This window comes from Prunus mume, linkage group LG2 (genome assembly GCF_029339155.1).
Source record: "Prunus mume cultivar Tortuosa linkage group LG2, ASM2933915v1, whole genome shotgun sequence".
NCBI classification, from domain to species: domain Eukaryota; kingdom Viridiplantae; phylum Streptophyta; class Magnoliopsida; order Rosales; family Rosaceae; genus Prunus; species Prunus mume.
Window position 1 is genome coordinate 34,439,424 of NC_142699.1, and position 20,672 is coordinate 34,460,095.

The 20,672-nt window shown below is 37.0% G+C and overlaps 3 protein-coding genes and 1 long non-coding RNA gene across 4 annotated transcripts; 3 read left to right on the forward strand and 1 right to left on the reverse strand.

Annotated features, from left to right (window-relative positions):
• Window positions 1-920: 920 nt before the first annotated feature.
• Window positions 921-5,764, reverse strand: SFR2 (Glycosyl hydrolase superfamily protein). Its single transcript, XM_008225201.3, has 10 exons — window positions 5,375-5,764; window positions 4,251-4,623; window positions 3,960-4,098; window positions 3,516-3,682; window positions 3,107-3,328; window positions 2,728-2,896; window positions 2,391-2,624; window positions 2,145-2,294; window positions 1,900-2,029; window positions 921-1,366 (listed from the first exon to the last, which is right to left on the reverse strand). The coding sequence occupies exons 1-10, from the start codon at window positions 5,544-5,546 to the stop codon at window positions 1,155-1,157; spliced, it is 1,968 nt and encodes a 655-aa protein (XP_008223423.2). The 5' UTR covers window positions 5,547-5,764; the 3' UTR covers window positions 921-1,154.
• A 3,888-nt stretch (window positions 5,765-9,652) lies between these two features.
• Window positions 9,653-10,838, forward strand: LOC103323222 (uncharacterized). The gene is made up of 2 exons (XR_513520.2): window positions 9,653-9,789; window positions 9,942-10,838. It is a non-coding gene; the product is annotated as an uncharacterized LOC103323222 (long non-coding RNA).
• Window positions 10,839-14,765: 3,927 nt separating this feature from the next.
• On the forward strand, window positions 14,766-17,456 carry LOC103323261 (protein AGENET DOMAIN (AGD)-CONTAINING P1). Its single transcript, XM_089046552.1, has 3 exons — window positions 14,766-15,270; window positions 15,931-16,404; window positions 16,621-17,456. Exons 1-3 carry the CDS (start codon window positions 14,845-14,847, stop codon window positions 16,669-16,671), a joined length of 951 nt encoding a protein of 316 aa, XP_088902678.1. The 5' UTR covers window positions 14,766-14,844; the 3' UTR covers window positions 16,672-17,456.
• A 424-nt stretch (window positions 17,457-17,880) lies between these two features.
• Window positions 17,881-19,416, forward strand: LOC103323221 (F-box family protein). The gene has a single exon (XM_008225200.3). The coding sequence runs from the start codon at window positions 18,190-18,192 to the stop codon at window positions 19,270-19,272; it is 1,083 nt and encodes a 360-aa protein (XP_008223422.2). The 5' UTR covers window positions 17,881-18,189; the 3' UTR covers window positions 19,273-19,416.
• Window positions 19,417-20,672: the final 1,256 nt, after the last annotated feature.

Sequence of the window (20,672 nt, forward strand, 5' to 3'; positions counted from 1 at the left end):
AGTCCACATTAGCATTTTAAAGACTTGTGTTACAATATATAATGTTTAGTGTCTCTTCATTTATTATTAATTGATTTTCAATTAAATACTCGATGTATGGTGAGTTTTGATAGTGACGAGCGACCAAATACCGAGCCACACGTGCTCTCCATTATCTAATATAAATTGTCCAAGTATTTTTCTCAAGTCTTCCCGTCACCAATCGAATTTGCATGATATGTGACATTGCTCCATCAATTTCTTTCTAGAACACACACATTCAAAATGAGGAATTACGTTGCTCCAACAGGAAAATAAAACTAAAACGAAATGTGTGGGGTGTGAACGACATCATATATGCAAAATAATTCATTTTTATTCAAAATTTCCACGAATTCGTTGGTATATATTTGTTGACCAAGATTTCGCCCTTTCATTTTCCCTATTATTATTATTTTTCTTCAAACGCATGAAAACGATTTGTTGGGTCCCTCCCTTATACGCCCTAGTCCTTCACGTTGTGGCCTTGAATTCATAATCAAAGGCGTCATTTAGAAAAGGTCCCCCCAACACAATTGACATGGGGTTCAGGAAACTGATCACGTCAACTACAGCTTGGGTCCAATCTAGATTGATAATTTATTAATTATTCCATTTTTTCGGCCAAAAAAATAAAAAATCTAGATTGATAAGAACGAGTCATGAATATGAAATAAATGGACCTGAAGATTTCATCAAATTCATAGCCCATCATAAATATGCCCCTTGCACAAGAGAAACTCTCAAGTAAAGGGAATAACATTTTTTTTGCTATTTTTGACTAATAACGTAATGATACGTAGGATAATTTTTTCACGTGTCATTGTATTATTTTAGAATAAGAAAACATCTTATCCCGTTCCATGTAAGTTTTTTAGCCATTGCACCTAAATCCCAACAACAAACGAAATTTTGTATCGGACTATACGAGCATACCCCTCCAATTAGGAGTATCCGTGCAACATAGACAAATAGTAATTCCTTACACATACGTGATTAATTTCTCTAGTTGGGTCACTACAGAAATCTATAGTTCTTATTTTCAACTAATGTCTAATGAAATTTATGTCCATTACAGGAACCAATCTATGAAAAGTTGATGATATAAAGAGTGTTGGCCCAAAATTAAGGGAGAATCACAAAAGATACTCCTCCATTGCAGCAGGGTTCTTAGTTTTCGACTCACTGGAAAACGAGTAGTGTTTTTTAGGTTTCCTTATGAGGGAGAAGGGCCGGAGAATGAATCTAGAGAAGCGACTTAAGGGGTCCTGAAGACCTTCCATCTCATAGTGACCAAATCGCCAATCTCTTTCAACAAAGGGTCGCTGTATCGGTTCATCCAGGCCTCCTGTTATAATAATATGAAAAGTAAAAGATATCCATTAATCAATAGAATATCAGAAAATAAAAAACAAAAAATAAAAGATGAGCACCATCACAAATGGAGAATAAGTGAACTTTTTCATGCACAAGACAAGTTTCAAGGTTCTTGAGAGTTGCAGTATTTTATGGTGCGGAAGGAGGGTCCATATCCAGGTGGCCCTCTCCTTTCTTGGGTAGCTTCATTCACCTACCAATCTGAGGACTGATGTAATTGCATGGTGAGCTTGCTCTAATTTCAAGCTTTAGAAGAACCTAGGGAAAAACTTTTCGTAAAACCGGCTTCCAGTGGTACCTAGAGGCTCAGATATTGCCCCCAAGATGTTCTTTTCGGTGTGGATATTTGGATAGAAAAAAGTTTATTAATGGATTACTTGTGCAAATTCATCCATCGTCTCCATTGAAGACACAAAGAACAGGAAAATAGTGGACAACAAAATATGAAATTGAGGAAAGAGACAGTAACTTGAAACCAAAACAATATTAAGCTTCATGGTTTACCTGCGTACATCAGACCCTGTTTATTAACTTGCCGATAAAATGGTCGTGTTTTTTTCGCTCTAGCAGCTTTTTGGAGCTCATTCCACGCACCTTCACGGTCATCCCGTGTAATTTTACCCGTTGTCGCCACCTGAAATGAAAACATACTCTCAAACTTTTAACCAAGAGCACAATCAGGGCTGTGTTTCGGGGGAACAAGCAGAATAGGGAAAGAAACTTGAGCAGGAAAGGAGAAAAACGTTGACCTTAGTAAATAGATGGTATGAAGGACGTGGAATACGGGCAAGACTATTGGCACGATCAACTGCTACAAGTCCAAACTTGGGACCATACCCATCTGCCCACTCCCAGTTATCAGAAATAGTCCAAAACAGGTACCCAAGCACAGGTACACCCTACAAGTCAAATGTAGGAACTTATAACACCCATCATTGCCAAATAAAGGTATATTTAATTAAAGAACAATTGAAAAGTGCAATGGAGAATCAAACCATGATCTTTGCTGCATAAACAGCGAGCAAATGCTCTAGCAGATATGGCCGACGGATCAAATCGGTCTCATCAGATACCCCATTTTCAGTAATCATGAAGGGTACATTTAGATGTTTATATCTTTCATGGAATTGAAGCAGCACGCGGTACAAGCCATCTGGATATACCCCACGTCCAGATTCACTATACTCATCAGTCTCTACTTGCTTCAGTCCAGCACCACATACCACTTCCTGAAGGGCAGAAGATTAATGTTACAGTTGACTCGTCTTGCTCTATATATAGGAGATGGCAGCAAAAGACTGTCAGTTTACTTGCTAAGAGAGGTGAGGAAACCTGTCCATAGTAGTTTATGCCTATAAAATCCAGCTTGTCAGAAATACTATCCACATATGGGTACAGAGTCAAGGAGTTAGCCAGTGAAACAGCAGCAACATCAAAGAGACCATACGGTCGCATAAATGAGACATGGTGTGCCACTCCAACTACTGGTTTTGATGAGGAACTGAAGAAGATAAAACAAAAAGTTCAGTCAAGTAATTAACTTTAGGATATAAATTAATGATAAAATAAAGAAGTCGCAGAACCATCGCTAGCAGAAAGGACTAAGGCATTATAAAGTAGTCAATTAATTAGGCAATCAGAACACAGGATCACGCTTGTTATATTCTTTAAACAATTGTTCTTTCCCAGAGCTTATATGAGGCAGAGAAACCTTTGTTCATGGATATATTCATAGGCCTTTGTGTGTGCAATGGCCATCCAATGCATGGCCTGTTGGAAAACACCAGTTGGTAGAGCAGAAGTGGCAACCTCCAGCATGTCAGGATGACCACCAGGCCAAGCACCCGCACAATAAGTAAGCATGCAGAAGACATGAGGCTCATTAAATGTTACCCAATAGTCTATCATATCTGACACACTGTCAGCAACAAGCCTGAAAAAAGAATGAATCAAAGAATCAAAATTTAAGGAAGAAAAAATAAAAGGAAGGAAAGAAGAAATGCTACATGACAAGAAAACAGGATAAGCACTAGCATAATCTAGACAGCCTAGAAAGCAGTGAAAGAAATCAGAACCCCAGAAGAACTGGTGGAAACTCTACCACTGAAAGGAAGACTCACTTTGTAAAATCCATGAAATAATCAACCGTTTTTTCCATTTTCCACCCTCCATACTCGCCAGCCCATGGTGGCAATGAGTGATGGAACAGAGTCAACATCACCTTCATTCCATATGAATGAACTCTGTTGATGATCCACTTATATCGCTCCAATGCTGCATAATTAACCTAAAGAAAGGAGATACATCTGAATTCAGTCAAACTTATAATGATAATCCATTTAAAATGAACCAACACAGCGTATTAACCTGAAAAGATCATCAATGCAAATATTCATTAACTTGTCAACATTATATCTTTATGAAAAGGTTACACAAGGATGAACCCTATATGGTAAGAAAATCCTGCATCATTCCTGATTTCTATGCGTATCTAAATTTCCCCCAAAAGCATCATTGTGTACCAAATGCTTAGAAAGTGCATAAACAGTAACCATCAGACTTACACTTTCCTTTAAACCATTGAGCGGCTCTTTTGGCATAATTCGCGACCAATCTATTCCCATTCGGAAGACACTGATCCCAGTATCTTTAGCCAGTTTTAGTTCTGTATCAGGATCAGACCAAAACCTTAGCCTCTCTTCACTGAGATCAATTCAAGAATCCATTACCCACAAGACAACATCAGTAATGTGAAATCGATAAATTTCAGAGCAGAATGAGAGCCAGAAATAAGCATGACATGTTTTGAAGTATAATTAAATTTCAAGTCATCAAGTTTGAAAAGTGAGGCTTACGGGTGCAGAACGTTGTGCCATGCAGCTACATTATGATGGCAATCTTCGTCTGGGACAGGTTTTTCTACTTCTTCTTCTTCTCCTCCGTTTCCTTCAATGTACTTCTCATACCCTCTAATCATGGCTTCCATAGCTATCTTAAGAGGCTTCCTTTTTGTATCTGTTTTCGTAGCTTTTCCTGATAAGGAAACTGGCTGAGATCCACCATCACCACTAGCAGAACCCGTTATAGCATCTGTGGTTAGCAGTTCCCCCTGTGACTCTGATTTGTCATCAGGATCTTCTTCTGCAAACTGGAGCCAAGCATCATTTAGCCTGTCTTCGACGTGTGCTGGAGCTGTTGCCAACCCGAAGAAAAACTCATCTTCCCCTTCTGCAAATAATCACATAACGGAATACTTTTATGATAAACAAATCCCCAAAAAAAAGTGCTTCTGAGTTCTGAAAATCTGATCAACCAAGTCTCACTCTATTTGAACCCCACTCAAGCAGAATAGTTAAGTACAGTTGGCATGACAACATATTATATATCTTATATAGAATGGTTCCCTCAACTTCGGGATATATTTCAATTTTCGATTTGTTTTTTTAGTGACCAAACTCAAGCCTCAACCTCCATTTCACCCACACAAAAAAAAAAAAAAAGAGAGCAGACTCATAATTAGTGAATGTTTGGGTGGTTAAGTTCCACAAATATGGATGAACATAAGCACAGCACCAACTGTCTTTAATTCTAATGACAAAGAAATTACAAAATAAAAAAGGAAAGTGATAAGATAAGATAAGATAAGATAAGATAAGATGTCATTAGTGAGGAGGAGCATATTAACCATGTATTATCAGTAAAAATCAGCGGCCAGTAGAGCTTATGGCTGTCATTAACTATGAGCCACCACAACCTCATTGAACACGAAGCATAATACAAAGCAATGCCAGTATTAGCTAACTCGCCAAAAATTAGAAGGAGAAAATTGCTGTTCGTAACTTAATCCACAAAATTTAAGCTTCTTCACCTAAACTTAATCCACAAATAAACAAGCAAAACTTCAAGTTTGTGCAGATTATAAAGCAAAATGATTAGAACTAGGGTTACGGTGTGAGCAGGTTGGGAAAAATTACAGTACCGCCGAGATTGAAGTCGGCAAGAGTCTCGTCGGACTCATCGATCGGCGATTGGAACGGCCGCAGATTCTTCTTCCAGAAACGTGAGAAAGAGAAAGCATTGGCGGCAACTGTGACCGTAACCAGCAGTCCGGCGAGCTTCGTCGCCGAGACGAACAGAGCTACTGCCGCCATTTCTACTTGAAATCAGTGCCCAAACAATTGGACTGAGCATAAATTATTAATTTATTACGTTTGAAATGATATAAGAAGGCCTATTGGGTAATCGTATGAACCCGTATAAGTCGTCCACGTGGCAGACGCAGTTAACTACGTCGTCACGGAATTTGAATGGAGGGTGGCAGCTCGAGTATAACTTGAGTGCACGCGAGTTCGCGATTGCGACTACCAATGACGGATGGAGCGTGGAGGTGTTTCATTGTTTCGTTAGATTCTTGGTTGGGCCTTGAGGCCTTAAAATGAAGCTAATGGGCCAGTACAACCCAATTAAACTCAGGAAAAAGCCATGAAGGCCCAACCCGTGTAAGTATGCCTAACCACCAAAAAGAGAAAAAAGCCGAATGCACCATATCCAGCTCAAGTATGCGTAAATGCTCTTAACCAGTTCATCTACAAGTCCATTACCATATCACATTATTTATTCGTTATTTGAGTCATGATTTTTAGGTTTATTATGTGTGATTGAATTACTGCATTTGTCGGCTAATTTCCACTTAATGTGGTGAAATTCAAAAAAAATAGCACAAAGTTTCTAATTGTCAATGAACTTGCATTAGGTTAGAGCCCACCCTAGTCTGAAGGATGGTTTTGCCATTGGATGGTTTCATTAGTATTCGTCTTTTCACTAATGATGTTGTTATGCTTTATATTACAAGAGACGTGTGTATTTAGTTTGATGAACCTCCTAAATTTATTTTGGGTGCTTTTTAAAACATTATAACCTATATGAAGCTTAACATATTGCTCTTTTTTTTTAATATAATAAAAGGATCTAAATTGTTTCTCATTAAAAAAAAAGAGGATCTAAATTGTTTATTTATATTTATTATTAACGTGGTAAGAGGGATTCGAACTTGGAAAAGCATCAAACATAGAAGGGTCCACTTACGAATGGAGCCATCCTAATACCTAAACACAATTCAAGAAAGAGTTGTTCAGAAATGGAGGGGAGTGAGTGACTATGGTGTATGAATGGCGTATGATCTAAGACTCTGAGAAAGGGTTTGTTCCTTTATTTTTAGCACACTTGTTTCTCTTGAAGTGATTAAATAAGTCTTAAAAAGTTGGATAAGTTGTATCAAATCAGGTAATAATAACTTATCCACAACATGTTTTGTGATAAATATGCAACTATTAAGAGTTCCTCTTCCGATTTTCTTTCTGGATCAATACTTTATAAGGAATCTGCACAAGCAAACACTGTAAAAATGAAAACGAAATGGATGTCACTATTTTGCCTGCGAATTCTCAGTGGAGAGAAGTTCAAATAATTCACACGCACACTCTGTGCGTCTCTGCAGAATCTTTGCAGGGCTGGTTCTGCTTTGTTCCTTTCTATCTTCTCCTTTTACAAAGGACCAAAACCCATGCAAATGCGTCTCTCTCTCTCTCTTCCCAAAGAAGCAAAGAAGAAAAAAAAAACTATACCCAAATAGTTCCCCCTAGGACGTGTCTTCAAGGCTCTGCTTTATCCCCAAATCGAACATGATTGGATTCCTCATTTGGTAATGAATAACTATCAAGTCACCTCATGGAACAAAAGCCTACTCTGCCTTCCACTATATAGCTATATAGTGTTAAGTGTTGTTGTGCATCTAGGTACTTGGTTCTTCATCCAACTTGTGTCTTAGTAGTCCTGTGATTATTGACCAAAAAAAAAAAAAAATAGTCCCGTGATTTGTCTACATGGTACTTATATACAGTACTGATCTTCATCGTTTATAGATCGATATATACAGAAAGAAGCTTCAATTGAGAGATTCCTAAAATATAAACCACTTCACATTGCATTTCAATAATTCCATCATCTAATTTCAAGTTTTAATGGAATCATAAATCGTTCTAGTAAAAATAAAGAAAATCATAAATTACTAAATCATTTGATTGCTTTGACATAAACATGTTGAAGAATATAAGTCTTACATCGGAAACTTAACTAAGTAAAATACAAGATATAATGAATGGTTCTACTATTAATATTATCGAGGCTTTTTGTGTTAAAACTCCACACGGTTTTTTCTAAGCAACATCAAAATAACTACCGTGTAATATACAGCTTCAACCTAGTCATGCATAGGTCACATCACCTTCCCCATCTGCGCAAGACAAGCTGAGCTGTTCATGAAATATCTTGAAGTTCTATTGCATTTTGCAGCTGCTCCATTCATTCATTCATTTTATATCAGTACACATTAACCTGCTCTGTGCTACAACAATATCTATTTCTTGTACCAATTAATGTGCCTAATTTTAGTACCACTAATCATAAAATATTCAGACTGAGGATATTAACTTTTTAAAGGAAAAAAAAACCCCCCAATGAGAGAGGTATGGCAATGGATCATGAGGTGGGACAAAAGCCAAGACAGAAAATATATGGATATATGTTAACAAGAATTGAAGCAATGGTGGTGGAAGAGGTCAACCATATCCTGCAGCTGCCGCCCTTATAGACTAGTTTAGAGGCAGCTCATCAATACAGCACACAAGAGAGAGAGAGAGAGAGAGAGAGAGAGAGAGAGAGAGAGATTCACTGCAATAAGCAGAAGTTGAGCTCAAAATTTTAGGGCATATGCACTTGACTTCTGATCTCAAAATTAGATACGTGGGACTTGTGAGCAAATCAAATACATAGACTCATAGTTGCCGCCAGCTTTACAAAGAAACAAGCCAGTAAGGATCTCCCAAAGCTGGGAGGAGCCAAACCTCCTTGTGATTAAAAACAAAATTTAAATTAATTAATTAATAATTCAATATTAACAAAATATTAGAGAACGCAGGCCAAGGAATACTGGGGAAGGTGATCTCGTCCCTTTACTTTGACCATATATATCTTGGGAGACTGTGATTCTAATGCTACCCCTTCCCCGCACGCCCTCGAGGCTCATTTCCCACAACCCTCTATAATTTTTTATAGAAAAAAAATTGCATTTAGTTCATAAATATGAATTAGACTGAGAAGTGAGCAAACATATTTTTGAAGTCGAATAATAAAATATAGTGAATTTTAAGGTTTCTTGCAGTTAACAAGATTCCCTGTTCCCCGTCTTTGTATTTGCTTTTATACTTCGACCTAGAGATGGCACTTACCTCCAATATATTTCTGTGTCTATATAGAATCAGAGATTCTCTCTGTTTGCAGTTTAAAACACAAATGTGTTGGCAAATGACCATTAATGTAGTGATTTGGAGCAATTATTTTTCTAGAAAAGGTTATGGTTCGAATCCTAACATTCGTGTTGTGTATGTGAGTTTAATATATTATCGTCCATCTCGATAAGAAATTTTTTTATAAAAAAAAAGTACAAATGAGATTCACTTTATGCGTCTTTCATATAAAAGTTACATGTAAAAGTTGAAATGTGAAATTCATGCGCAAATTTTGTCGGCAACATGAATGTTCATACATATTTTTGTACACACAAATGTGAAATGTAACTATAATATACATGCAATACTAACTCTCTATGCATAGTTTTTACATTGTAAACAGGGATCATTGTCCTTGGTAAAATAACATTAATGTTTGATGATTCATAGCTAAGCCAGCTGGCTTTCGTTAATAATAGTCAATGTTCCCGGCCTCTAAGCAGGCTGTTTTTTATTCTTTAAAAAATATTAAACAAATTATTAAATTTTAAGTCTGCCGTACTTGGGGGTTAAAAAAAACCAAAAACAAAAAGAAAGTTTATTAATTTATCGCCACAGAAATCTCAAAATTTGAGAACCCCACGGGGACTCGACCCCCATGGCCCAACGGTACACAACATGCCACGTGGACCACGAAGAGCTCAGAGATGGTCCCTGTTTGATGGTACGGACACGACTCTCCAGAGTGTGGGGGTAATAATAATATTTGGGCCAAGCACATTTTGGCTTATTGACTGACTGTTATTTACTTACCCCTTTTCATTATTTTTCACCCCCAACGGTCGGCCGGGCAGCCCGGGCAGCCACACGGCGGGCAGAGGTCGCTCTGGGCTGACGTCACCGCTCCGTTTACATTCTTTCTGGGCCTTGGACGTGTCGCTGTCAGCCCACTGCCAGTCCCACTCCTTTATAAACACTCGCCGTTTCCTCACTTTTTTTTCCACATAAATATTTTCCCTTTCTTCCCCCTCTCTTCATAATCTCTCGATGTGGGAGTTTTTCAACATCTCATCAAAGATGAAAGCCAGACACAAATTTCCACAGCGAGGTATGAAAAATCCAAACCAAAGCTCGTTTTAGAATGCGCCCTTTTTTTCATTTTCAAGTTTCAACCCTACCATTTTCATGTAACAATCTAAAATGTCATCACACGAGTTGATAATTCATATATGTTCTGTGTTTTGTAATTTTTTTTTTCAGGAGGTCTGCTTGAAAGCAGAGGCCGAAATGGAAGCTCTGAAAGCGATCAGAGCTGGAGCTTTGTGATGTTGTTTGGTGATGGTTGATGTGAACTGGGTGCTATCCTAGCTGAGCTTTTTCATTCTTTTTTTTTTTTCGTTTCGTTTCGTCTTTCGTCGAATTCTTTTCTTTCTTTCTTGACCTTGTAAGACCTTTTCTTGACCTTGTAAGATGTCACGCCGGGTCTGTTGTCTTTGTTTGTAGTTTTGGTCAAAGCTCTGTGTGAGAATTATCTCATGTAGAGCTTGGCCAGCGTTTCTCCTTGTTGCCGCCCAACTCATCTTCTCCTTCCTTGTCTATCCCTCCTGAGCTGTTCCACAATTATTTGATGAAGTTAATTATATGAAGCCCACCATAGCAAATTTCCATCAAACTCAAGGACCTGTTTGCAACAAACACTATCTCAACTCAAAGCTTGGTTCATGCAATTAAATTCGACTTGCGTCAGGGAAATGCTGATTGTGTGTGTGGTCCTCCATGTCATTATATAGAAAAAGAATAAAAATGCAAATTACCCTAATATGTATTTATTATTATCACTTACTGCTACTAGCCTCCTCTGCTGTTACTATTGTTCTGTTAAAAGAACCATCAATTTCAATATTGTATTATTGGATGTGCAGAAATATGCTGTTGCAGAAAGAGAGAGAAGAGAGAGAAGAGAGGAGAGAGAGAGGCATCAGTTTCGTTGTTTTATATGTTGTTGGCTGAGAAAGTAGGAGAATATATTTTCTCTCAATCTCTGTAAGAAGAGTTGAACTCGTGACTGCTCTGCTCCAATGTACAAAATATATCTATCCACTGTATCATTATTATTATTGAAGAGTGGAGACCGCTTTCTCCTTTTTCTTCTCTAAAGACTTTTCTGTGCCACAGAAAGTTTCTGCTTCATACAAAAGCTGATGGCCTCTCACCCAAATTTAGGGTTGCAGATACTAAGCAATCTTCGAGTTTGGGTTAGGTCAAGCGATTAGGGTTTGATTTCCTCCAATGTAATTTTAAAAAAGTTAATAAATTAATATTCAGAAATTCAAAAATAAAAATAAAAATTGATTGACCGAAGAATATGTTAAGTGCATGTCCTACCTACCAAGGTACAGCTAGAACTAACTAATGCTTAAATCATGACACTTGTTAGGTAAAAAAGTTTTTACCAACCTGTCTGTGGGGTGAAAATGGGGGGTTTTTAACTTGGCATATATTATTGATCAAGATTCCCATGCTAAATTTGGAACATATGTCAGCATCGTATTGAAAATTTTGCATGCCTTGTAGACCACATAATGGCTTAGGTTGCCAGACCAATTAGTCAATCATTCTTGCGCAAATGTTTGTGCTTTATTTCAATTTCATGTGTCGCGAAAATGATGTTTCTGTAGTTTGTGTCCAATTCTAGTTGTTGTTTTTGCGCACATTGTGCAATCTTTAGGGTGAAATTTCTAACTTGTACTTTTCAAACAAATTAGGTCCCTCAATTTCTACATTTTGGGTGAAATAATAGAATAAAAGGTGGGTTGAATAATAATAGAAATGAAAACGTATGGCCTTTGGCAACTCTTACAAGATTTCCGACAATACTTATTATCTCATGCTTATAGAGAAACTAATCAAGTAGCGGACGCTTAAAAACGATCATACTACGTACTTTCAGATACTTGTATTTGATTTCAGAATTTTCCTTTGAGTATTTTCTACGTATTTTGATTTGTTGGTTTAAAGGTCCCTAGGGGGACCTTCCTTGTAATGGGCAAGGTAGGGGTGCATTTAGGTAAAGTTGGTACTAATTGAATTGTTGCCTGCCCTAGTTGTTATTTTATTTTAAATAAATAAATAAATTTACAGCTTTTGAGTACTAAAAGGAGGTCAGAAAGAAGGTGGTGGTGACTTGTAGCATAAAATGATGATGTTCACAAGTGGGCATTGAAAAGCTAAATTCCTTTTAACCTTCTCCATGACAACAAAAAATTAAAGTAGTGAGGAGAAGTTGATGGGGAAAATCTCATGATTTCCCTCATATCCCACTATAGCTATTTTGTGTTGGGTATTGCCAGCACTGGCCCCATTTCTTCCACCCCTTTTTCCTGCTTTGGGTGACATGCTAACATGCATGGATGCCTCTTCTTCTCTTTGCTTAGGGTTGTTTCATTTTATTTTTATCCCTTCTTTTTTATATTCACTTTTTCCTTTCTCAAATTATTCCTTTGAAGACTAGTGAAAAGGTGGAGGGTGATTGACGTTTTCAATAATGATTTGTACCAAATTTCAGATGTGCTTTGCAATTTCATAAAAAGGGAGTGGTCAGGTAACCTGGCTTCAATTCCGTGTATGTGAGTTTTTTTCCCTTCATCTTCTTAACTTTGACAAATAAAAAAGGTAAGAGCCCTGACCTGAATTTCTTGGAAAGTATTTTTTATTGTTTTTATTTTATTTTTACCACACTGTTTGGTTGATGATTTAAATGACTAGGCCTGAAAACAAAAAGGCCCAACTCAGCTAAATCCACAAAACTTTGGGCTGGAGTATTAGCATTGCTCTTATCGTAGAATTTAAGCTCCTTGGAGATGTCAAATATCAAACATCAAATTTAAATTTAATGGTTGATGTAGCAATTTGATATTTACACAATTTTACATTTCACCCGATATGTCAAATAAATAATTATTGTAACAGTCAATCATTTAAGATAAAGAAGAAAATAAAATAAAAAAAAGGAAAATAATAAATGAAAGTAACATCTAGCTATCTTTTAAAAATAATAAAATATTCATTTGACATCTTGCTTTTGGGATGTCAAAAATAACATATCAACCTCCAGCCTTCATTTCACATCAGCTTTGACACATCAGTTGGAGTGATGTGAGATGTTATTTCTAACCGTTAAATGTTGATGTGGCACTTTTGACACATCAGTTTGAGTGATGTGAGATGTTATTTCTAACCGTTAAAGGTTTATGTGGCACTTTTGACACATCAGTTGGAGCATCTCCAAGGGAGATGTCAAATACTAAACATCAAATTTAAATTTGATGGTTGATGTGGCAATTTGACATCTTACACAGCTTTACACTCCACCCGATAAGTCAAATTAAATTATTATTTTATTACATTTTAGTGTTGATTCATTTTTAGTTAAAAAGAAAAGAAAAGAAAAAATAATAAAATATTCATTTGACATCTTGCTTTTGGGATGTCAAAAATAACATTTCAACCTCTAGCCTTCATTCCACATCAGCTTTGACACATCGGTTGGAGTGATATGAGATGTTATTTATAGCTATTAAATGTCTATGTGACACGTTTGACACATCGGTTGAAGATGCTCTATCTAAAGGCCTTATTTCTTAATTATTAGATCAAGATTAGCCGTTGGATTAAATTAGTTAGTTTGATCAAACGGTTAAGAGACAGGGCCTTATCTAAGGGTCTTAAATAATGCCCTCAATATAGAATGACTCGTTATAATTATACAGAGATGAGTTGTAGGTTAAGCAAGTTAGTCAAGGCAGTGTGTCTGTTTCCTTATACTCCTTATAATTAAAATATTCATTTTTCAAAAACAAAAAAATAAATTAGGCAGCAAATAATCCAATTGAAGATTGATTCGCTTAGGTTTGGGTTTAACTTTTAGATTTTAGAGAAAGACCTAAAATTCAAACTATAAACTTTAAAGGGCAATTTGACAATTTCACAGTTTAAAGTAGTTAACTATGTCAAAATCATAACGTAAAAAACTACAAACATAGCATGAAACTTGGGTTGCAATCATCTGGAAGCAAAATTCTTAAGAACGGTCAGATGATTAGATCTAAGAATAGTTTATTATGTGAATAAATTATAAGAACATATCATATGATGCATGCAATAATTTTCTTCCATTTATTTTACTAAGCAAGGCGTGGGACCCATGAGCCCAGGCAAGCCCACGGGGAGATTTGGCCCGTCTTGCCTTCGGGCTACTGATGTCAACGATGCTAAAAACCAACAGCTACAAGCCACGTGTCTTCTTCTGGAGGCTTCGATCCAAAAATGTCATCCAATCCAACAACTGCCCATTTTCCGACTAAAAAAATTCAAAAAATTATGGAATTTTTTTTCTATAAATACCTATCAATATTATTCACTTTTCACACCAAATCTTCATGCAAATTCATCTTCTTCAAATATTTTTCACTTTCCACACCACATTTTCTACTACAAATTTCCATTTGTGTAAAAATACAAATGACCTCTTCCATTAAAGTAGAAGGGTATGGAAAAATGTTTGAAGATGTCAAAATCTTGGCGACGAGGTAAAAAAAAAATATTTCCGCTTTATTCAATTTAATGTCAATTTTTTATTTGTATTTTCTTGCATTTCCAATTTCCAATTTTTAATAGATTATTCAAGGAAAAACAAAAAAAGAGGAAAACCATTATACATGGCTTCTCAAGTGAACAATGCATGCAATCGGTTCCAACAGTGCGTTTCATGCCGAAACTAATGGTACTATTACATCATTTGAAGGAAAATACTCCCCCACGTCATGATCCGATGAAACTGCCTTCGCCAATGATTAAGTCATCCTTATACTCGATTGTGTTGGACTATGAGGATCGAGAATATTTCAATTATATGATGAATGAATAACTATTTCAATTGTATGATGAGTGAGATGTGAATTTTATAATAAATTTGGACACGTGGCAAATAAAAAACTTATATGAAAATTTTATCTGAAATTTGATATGTGAATTTTATAATAAATATGGACTTAGTGGAGTGTCCGTTGCAACATAGATCACACCACCTCCCTCTCCCGCCAGTTCCCGTTACCTCCATTTTATAATATTATTCTCCCTCCCTCCTAGGGTTTCCAATTTCCCAATGTCGCAGATCCCTTTCAACAAGGGAGACCAAGTGGAGGTCACAAGGCCAGGCCATGGCTCCACCGGACCCTACTACCCAGCCACGGTGCTCCGTCCTGTATTTAAGGACAAGGCCCACATGTTGGTCCAGCACCAAACGCTAACCAACCCCAACGCCGACGGCTCAAAAACCCTAACCGAGATTGTCGAATTGCGCAATGCCAGGCCTATGCCGCCCAAAGAGCTCTACGAGTTCTTCAAAGTCGGTGACGACGTCGACGCCTATAGAGATAAAGGGTGGTCTCGCGGGACTGTCAGGGAAATTTTGGAGAATTCCAAGTACTTGGTTGCGTTCCATGGTCAAGAATTTCAGTGTCAGCAGTTTAATTTGAGGCTGCATAGAGAGTGGGAAGATGACTCTTGGGTCCCTGTCTTTCAAGAAGAGGTTTATTTAAATTTTTTTTTTTTTTTTTTATAAAAAAATTTAAACTTGTTTTCTATGTTCTTGCTTGATGGGTTCTTTCTTGGGTTTGTTTTTTCCCTGGTGAAACTTTGGTGCTTTTAGTTTTATGTTTGTGCTTCTGGTGCTGGGTTTTAATTTCTTTATGAAATTTTTTAAGTTCACTCTGGAATTGATGCGTTTCAAGTCTATTTTAGTTTCCTTTTTATATCCTTATGGTGTTTTCTGGTAGATAGAAATGCTATAATAAGAGTGCAATGACATTATATAATTTGTTATATGTGTATGTAGATTCTTGCTGCAAGTGGTTGTGGTTGACATTCAATTATTATATTGTATATATATTTTCAAGCAAATATGTCTCAGGCAGGCAACTAAGGAAAATGGTTTGAAATCATTACTCAATTTTAAATTGCACATGTTGTCAGCTGTTATGCTTTGCTTTGTTTCTTGATGTTTGTGCAACTTTGTAAAGTGGCTTATGGTATTTGATTTCTGATATTGACATTATGCCATTATGGTAATTCACTGGTTGCTAATGCCTGCCATGTGTGTATGGTCTAGTTATGCATTTCTGTGTGATCGTTCTTCTATAAATTTATTGGTTTCGAATGTCTACTCAGTTTGTGAAATCTTGAGCTGCAGAAAACGTCACCGATGAAGTCCAGAAAGTTGGTATTGAAAATTAAGTGCAGCAACAGAACATCGGGGGCAAGCTTCGAAAATGGGACTGTGGTGGAGGTTAGCAGTGATGAGGAAGGTTACAAGGGTGCTTGGTACACTGCTAAAATAATTGACCATATAGGAAGCGACAAGTTTCTGGTGGAATACGAGCACCTGGTAACCGATGATGGAACAGAGCTCTTGAGAGAAGAAACATGTGCAAGTTATATTAGACCTTGCCCACCTCGGCTTCCACCAGTTGCTCAGTTCAAAGTGCTCCAGAAAGTCGATACTTTGTACAATGATGGATGGTGGGAGGGTACCATTTCCAAAGTTCTAAGCGGCTCAAAGTATGTTGTCTACTTCAGCACCACGAATGAGGAATTAGAGTTTAAACATTCCAATTTGAGGCCTCATCAAGACTGGATTAATGGACGATGGATCCATGGTTACATGGTATGACTTAAAGCTGTTTATTGTCCATGTCAAAATCATGAAGCAATGTTTTTGACTTTCTTTCTTTCTTTTTTGTTTTGTTTCTTCTTTTTGTGTGTGTTTCCTTGAGATTATCATAAAATGAGAAAGCATTACTTATGGGAAGCTTTATGAAAAACAAGAAGCTATATTATTGAGGATCTCTAATTAATTGCTGCATATTTTTGTTTGGTGCAGGTCAATAAATATGGATATGATCGCAAAGAGTTTGTTGACAAAAGGAAATAGATAAATAAGCAAAGGAGGCATCTCGACGATGTTGCTTTTTCCAGTATGTGAATAATGTATAAAGTAGGTTTAGGGCCAGTAACAACTGTCGTATGAGGATATTCTGGAGAGTCCGTTATGCCACACTGAATTTATCAAATTTAATGGTCCGCCATCATGATCACGAATTTCATTATTTGGTTGAAAACAAGCACTAATTCTTGAAAATGCAGGAAAATTCTCGTGAGGCGGTAGCTACATCAGTAAATTTCAACAGTAGATGCATAGCTGAAAGAAACTATGCCAAAGTTCAGTAGGGCAACAGAGGTAGAGGTCAATAGTGATGAAGGTTGTTTTCTTTTACATATTTCAGGCATCTTTGAATCTATAGTTGATCTTGTCACAAGTCTTGTGTGCTTGACTGATTGTAACCCCCGGATAGTACCAAAGTTCCCCATTCAGGATAATCTCAATTCAGCATCATGTAATCATTTCTAGCAGTTTCTTTACATCATGTAGGCATTGTTGTTCTGGATCTGGACTTCCCTCTCAGATATTATCTCCTGTGACGAAACCTATTCTGTCGAGAAATGATCATCTGTAACGATCGAGGATTGTGTAGAGAAATTGAGGGTTAATCCTTAAGTAGTCCTAGTTAGTAGGTATAAATCGTTGTAACTTCTTATTCTCCTGTTCTTTCTTAGTAGTGGTCAGTGGACGTCTTTATATGTAAGATAGCATCATATGTTACTTGAGGTTCCTCAGGCAACCTAAAGTTGTTCTGCAATCTTGAAGTCCTTAACATCTACCAATATCCTTGTTATAATTTTTGTCCTTGTACAATTCTCATACGGAACATTTTACCTCCATGCTAATGGCAAGAATATGAAGGTTGCCTCCTCCTTTATTGAATAAAAAGAATACGAACTCAGCAAAAAATAATAATGGGGACACGTTGAGTACCCGGAACGTACAAAAATGTCTTCATTTCCTTTTTTTCTGTCTTCCAACTTCCAACTTCCAACAAATAAAGAAGTTTTTATTTTTTGTTGGAGCGAAAAAAGAAGTTGGGTTTCAAATTCAGTGACTTTATGTAATATCCACTTGGATTCAGCCTGCTATGCTCGGATGTAGCCCATTGTCATTGGCCAACTTGTTAAGAGCCCACCAAGCCTAAATTAGATCGCCACCGTTTATAAAACTTCATCCTGGCGCATGTGCTTGCTTTGTCCACGGATCTACTCCTGTGTACAATCCTTAATTTTCTTCCAATCCCTACCTTTTATTATTATAATAATAATTATAATAATAATACTATTCCCCAAATTGAGATCACAGATGCTCCCTCCTCCTTTTCGAAGGTAAAAGTGGTGAACTTTGAAACTCAGAAGTGAAAGCCCACTTCATCTCTTTGCATCAAACGCAATTTGATCAAATACCCATCTCGAAATCACCATCTGGTAAGAAAATTCCATACCCTTTTCATGATTTAGGTAACTGGGTAATCTGAATTTTGTTCATGGTTATTGGAATTTGATAATGAATTCCCAAAGATGTGGTTATTTTCCGGACGAAGTTGTCCTTCAGATTCTTTCAAGACTTCCCATTAAGTCACTTTTCAGGAGCAGAACTGTTTGTAAACTTTGGTATAGATTGGTTTCTGATAAGTATTTCATTCATCTGTACAATGAAGCGTCTGCTAAGAACCCCATGCTATTGGTTGAGGTTTCTGATTCATTGGGATCAAGATCAAATCTGATTGTTGTTGACAATCAGAGGGGTGTTTCTGAATTTTCCTTAGATTTCTTGAAGGACAGAGTTAAGGTTAGAGCCTCATGTAATGGTCTGTTGTGTTGCTCTAGCATACCTGATAAGGGTGTTTACTATGTATGCAATCCTATGACCCGTGAGTTCAAGTTGCTTCCAAAGAGTAGGGAAAGGCATGTGACTCGATTTTACCCTGATGGTGAGGCCACTCTAGTGGGATTGGCCTGCAATTTATCCACCCAGAAGTTTAATGTTGTTTTAGCTGGTTATCACCGTACTTTTGGTCATAGGCCCGATGGGACTTTTATTTGTATGGTGTATGATTCTGAGTCAAACAAATGGAGGAAGTTCGTTTCGTTTCAGGATGATCAGTTCACCCACATGAACAAGAATCAAGTTGTGTATGCAAATGGTGCTCTTCATTGGTTGACAGGCAGTTGTTCTTGCATTCTTGTGCTTGATTTGGATTATGACATTTGGAGGAAGATGTCGTTGCCCGAAAAAGTGAGTTGCGGGTCTGGAAATAGGTTTTATTTGTTGGAGTCCGATGGTTGCTTGTCTGTGGTCCAGATTTCAGATGCTTGGATGAGAATTTGGGTGTTGAGAGAATATGAGAGAGAGGAATGGCATTTGGTGGATACAGTGAGTCTTAGATGTATCAAAGGACTTGTGCCAGGCATCTTCCCCATATGTCAGACTGGTGAATATGTTTTCCTAGCAACCCATAAGCAGATTTTGGTGTTTTATCGCAAGACTCGTGTGTGGAAGGAGATGTACTCTGTGAAGAACAGCTCTACACTCCCATTGTGGTACTCGGCACATGCATTTCGGAGCACGATTTTTTCCTGTCGTTAAGACGTGGACTGCATGTAATGAACTTGTGTACATAAATTTCCTATGTTAAGTATCTCTATTCGTTTGGCCGATTGTTGTTTGTCAACAGTTATCAACAGTTATCAACATTTGAAGTATGAAATGTAAATTATGTTCTTATGTGTATGGCTCTGGCTTACTCTTTCACTTTACATCCTTTGTTTTCTTCAACTTTATTTTTAGCCTATCCATCTTCATATTGTGCTGGAATGTTGGGGCCTATCATAATTATTTCTTGCCCATATTTCTGTAACGAAAACTATTTAAGACTCGATGATTCATGAAGTTATGAATGGATTTTTTCAGAATGAAGTTGTTCATCAAATTCTGGCATGATTGCCTGTTTAGATATGGATATAGTTGAAAACTTTATCCTTCAGCATTCTTCTGGATATTTGAGTTGGTCTTTGTGTCACATAGAGATTTTGACATCTTCTCTTGATATTTTAGTGCAGCAACTGTGGGGAGAATGGGAGCACTAATTTGGTGTTCCACTTTCTCTTAACTCTCTGTTTTGGACTAACTAGCTTAATGATAGCTCTCTTTCCTGTGTTGAAACATGCCATATCTTTGAATCCCCCTTGCTAAACAAAAATAAAAATAATAAGAAAAACTCTCTTTTCTGGACATGTATTTAAGATGAGTATGTGCAAGCAATTGTATTGAGGAAGGTTTTGCGATTTACTATTTCGTTAATCAATTGTGATCCAAAAATCTGAAGAAGAATTCTTAAGTCGAGGAAGACAAGTTTAACTTGCTATCTTTTTCGACTGACTGTGTTTTAACCCCAAGTCTTAAAACAACTTTTGATTATATCATGTTTGCGCTATATAAATTTGAGGAATGCTAGCAACCTTCTCTCTAACATTTTTCTTTGGACATTCTCTATTTTCCTTATGACATGTGTCATTTTCTCTACACTTAAAACAATGTCATTAATACAACAAACAACCTAGCTTTTGTTTTCCATATTCACCCTTATTTGATGTATTGACTTTACTTTAATTTATTAATTTTTTTACAGCTTTCTTAATAACTTGTAACAAATTATTATATTAATTTATTAAATATTAAAATATTAAAAAATTTCATTTTCATTTAATTTTTTTATTTAAAAAAAAAAAAACCTATCTCAAGCCGTCCCCACCTTCTTCCCCAAAGCCCAGCACCTCCATCTTCCCCACCATCTCCTTAGCGCCACCCATCTCCACCCCACCCTCTCCTCACCACCTCCCCATACTCTCTTCCTTCTCTCTCCCTCTTTTTTTCTCTCTTCAAACAAAACCAAGCCCCTGCAAGTTTTGGCTACGGTAAGAAGACCTCAAGGCCACGGCAAGTATTGGCCATTATACTAAATTTGGGTTTGAGGACCATTACCAAGC

Excerpts from the sequence above, each read along its gene's own strand:
- SFR2 (XM_008225201.3), bottom strand. The coding sequence starts at position 5,546 with ATGGCGGCAGTAGCTCTGTTCGTCTCGGCGACGAAGCTCGCCGGACTG. Across the intron at positions 2,625-2,727 it reads GCATAAACTACTATGGACAG|GAAGTGGTATGTGGTGCTGG; the intron begins GTTTCCTCACCT and ends TCTGCCCTTCAG. Across the intron at positions 2,295-2,390 it reads TTTATGCAGCAAAGATCATG|GGTGTACCTGTGCTTGGGTA; the intron begins GTTTGATTCTCC and ends TTTGACTTGTAG.
- LOC103323261 (XM_089046552.1), top strand. The coding sequence starts at position 14,845 with ATGTCGCAGATCCCTTTCAACAAGGGAGACCAAGTGGAGGTCACAAGG. Across the intron at positions 15,271-15,930 it reads TCCCTGTCTTTCAAGAAGAG|AAAACGTCACCGATGAAGTC; the intron begins GTTTATTTAAAT and ends CTTGAGCTGCAG. Across the intron at positions 16,405-16,620 it reads GATGGATCCATGGTTACATG|GTCAATAAATATGGATATGA; the intron begins GTATGACTTAAA and ends TGTTTGGTGCAG.
- LOC103323221 (XM_008225200.3), top strand. The coding sequence starts at position 18,190 with ATGAATTCCCAAAGATGTGGTTATTTTCCGGACGAAGTTGTCCTTCAG.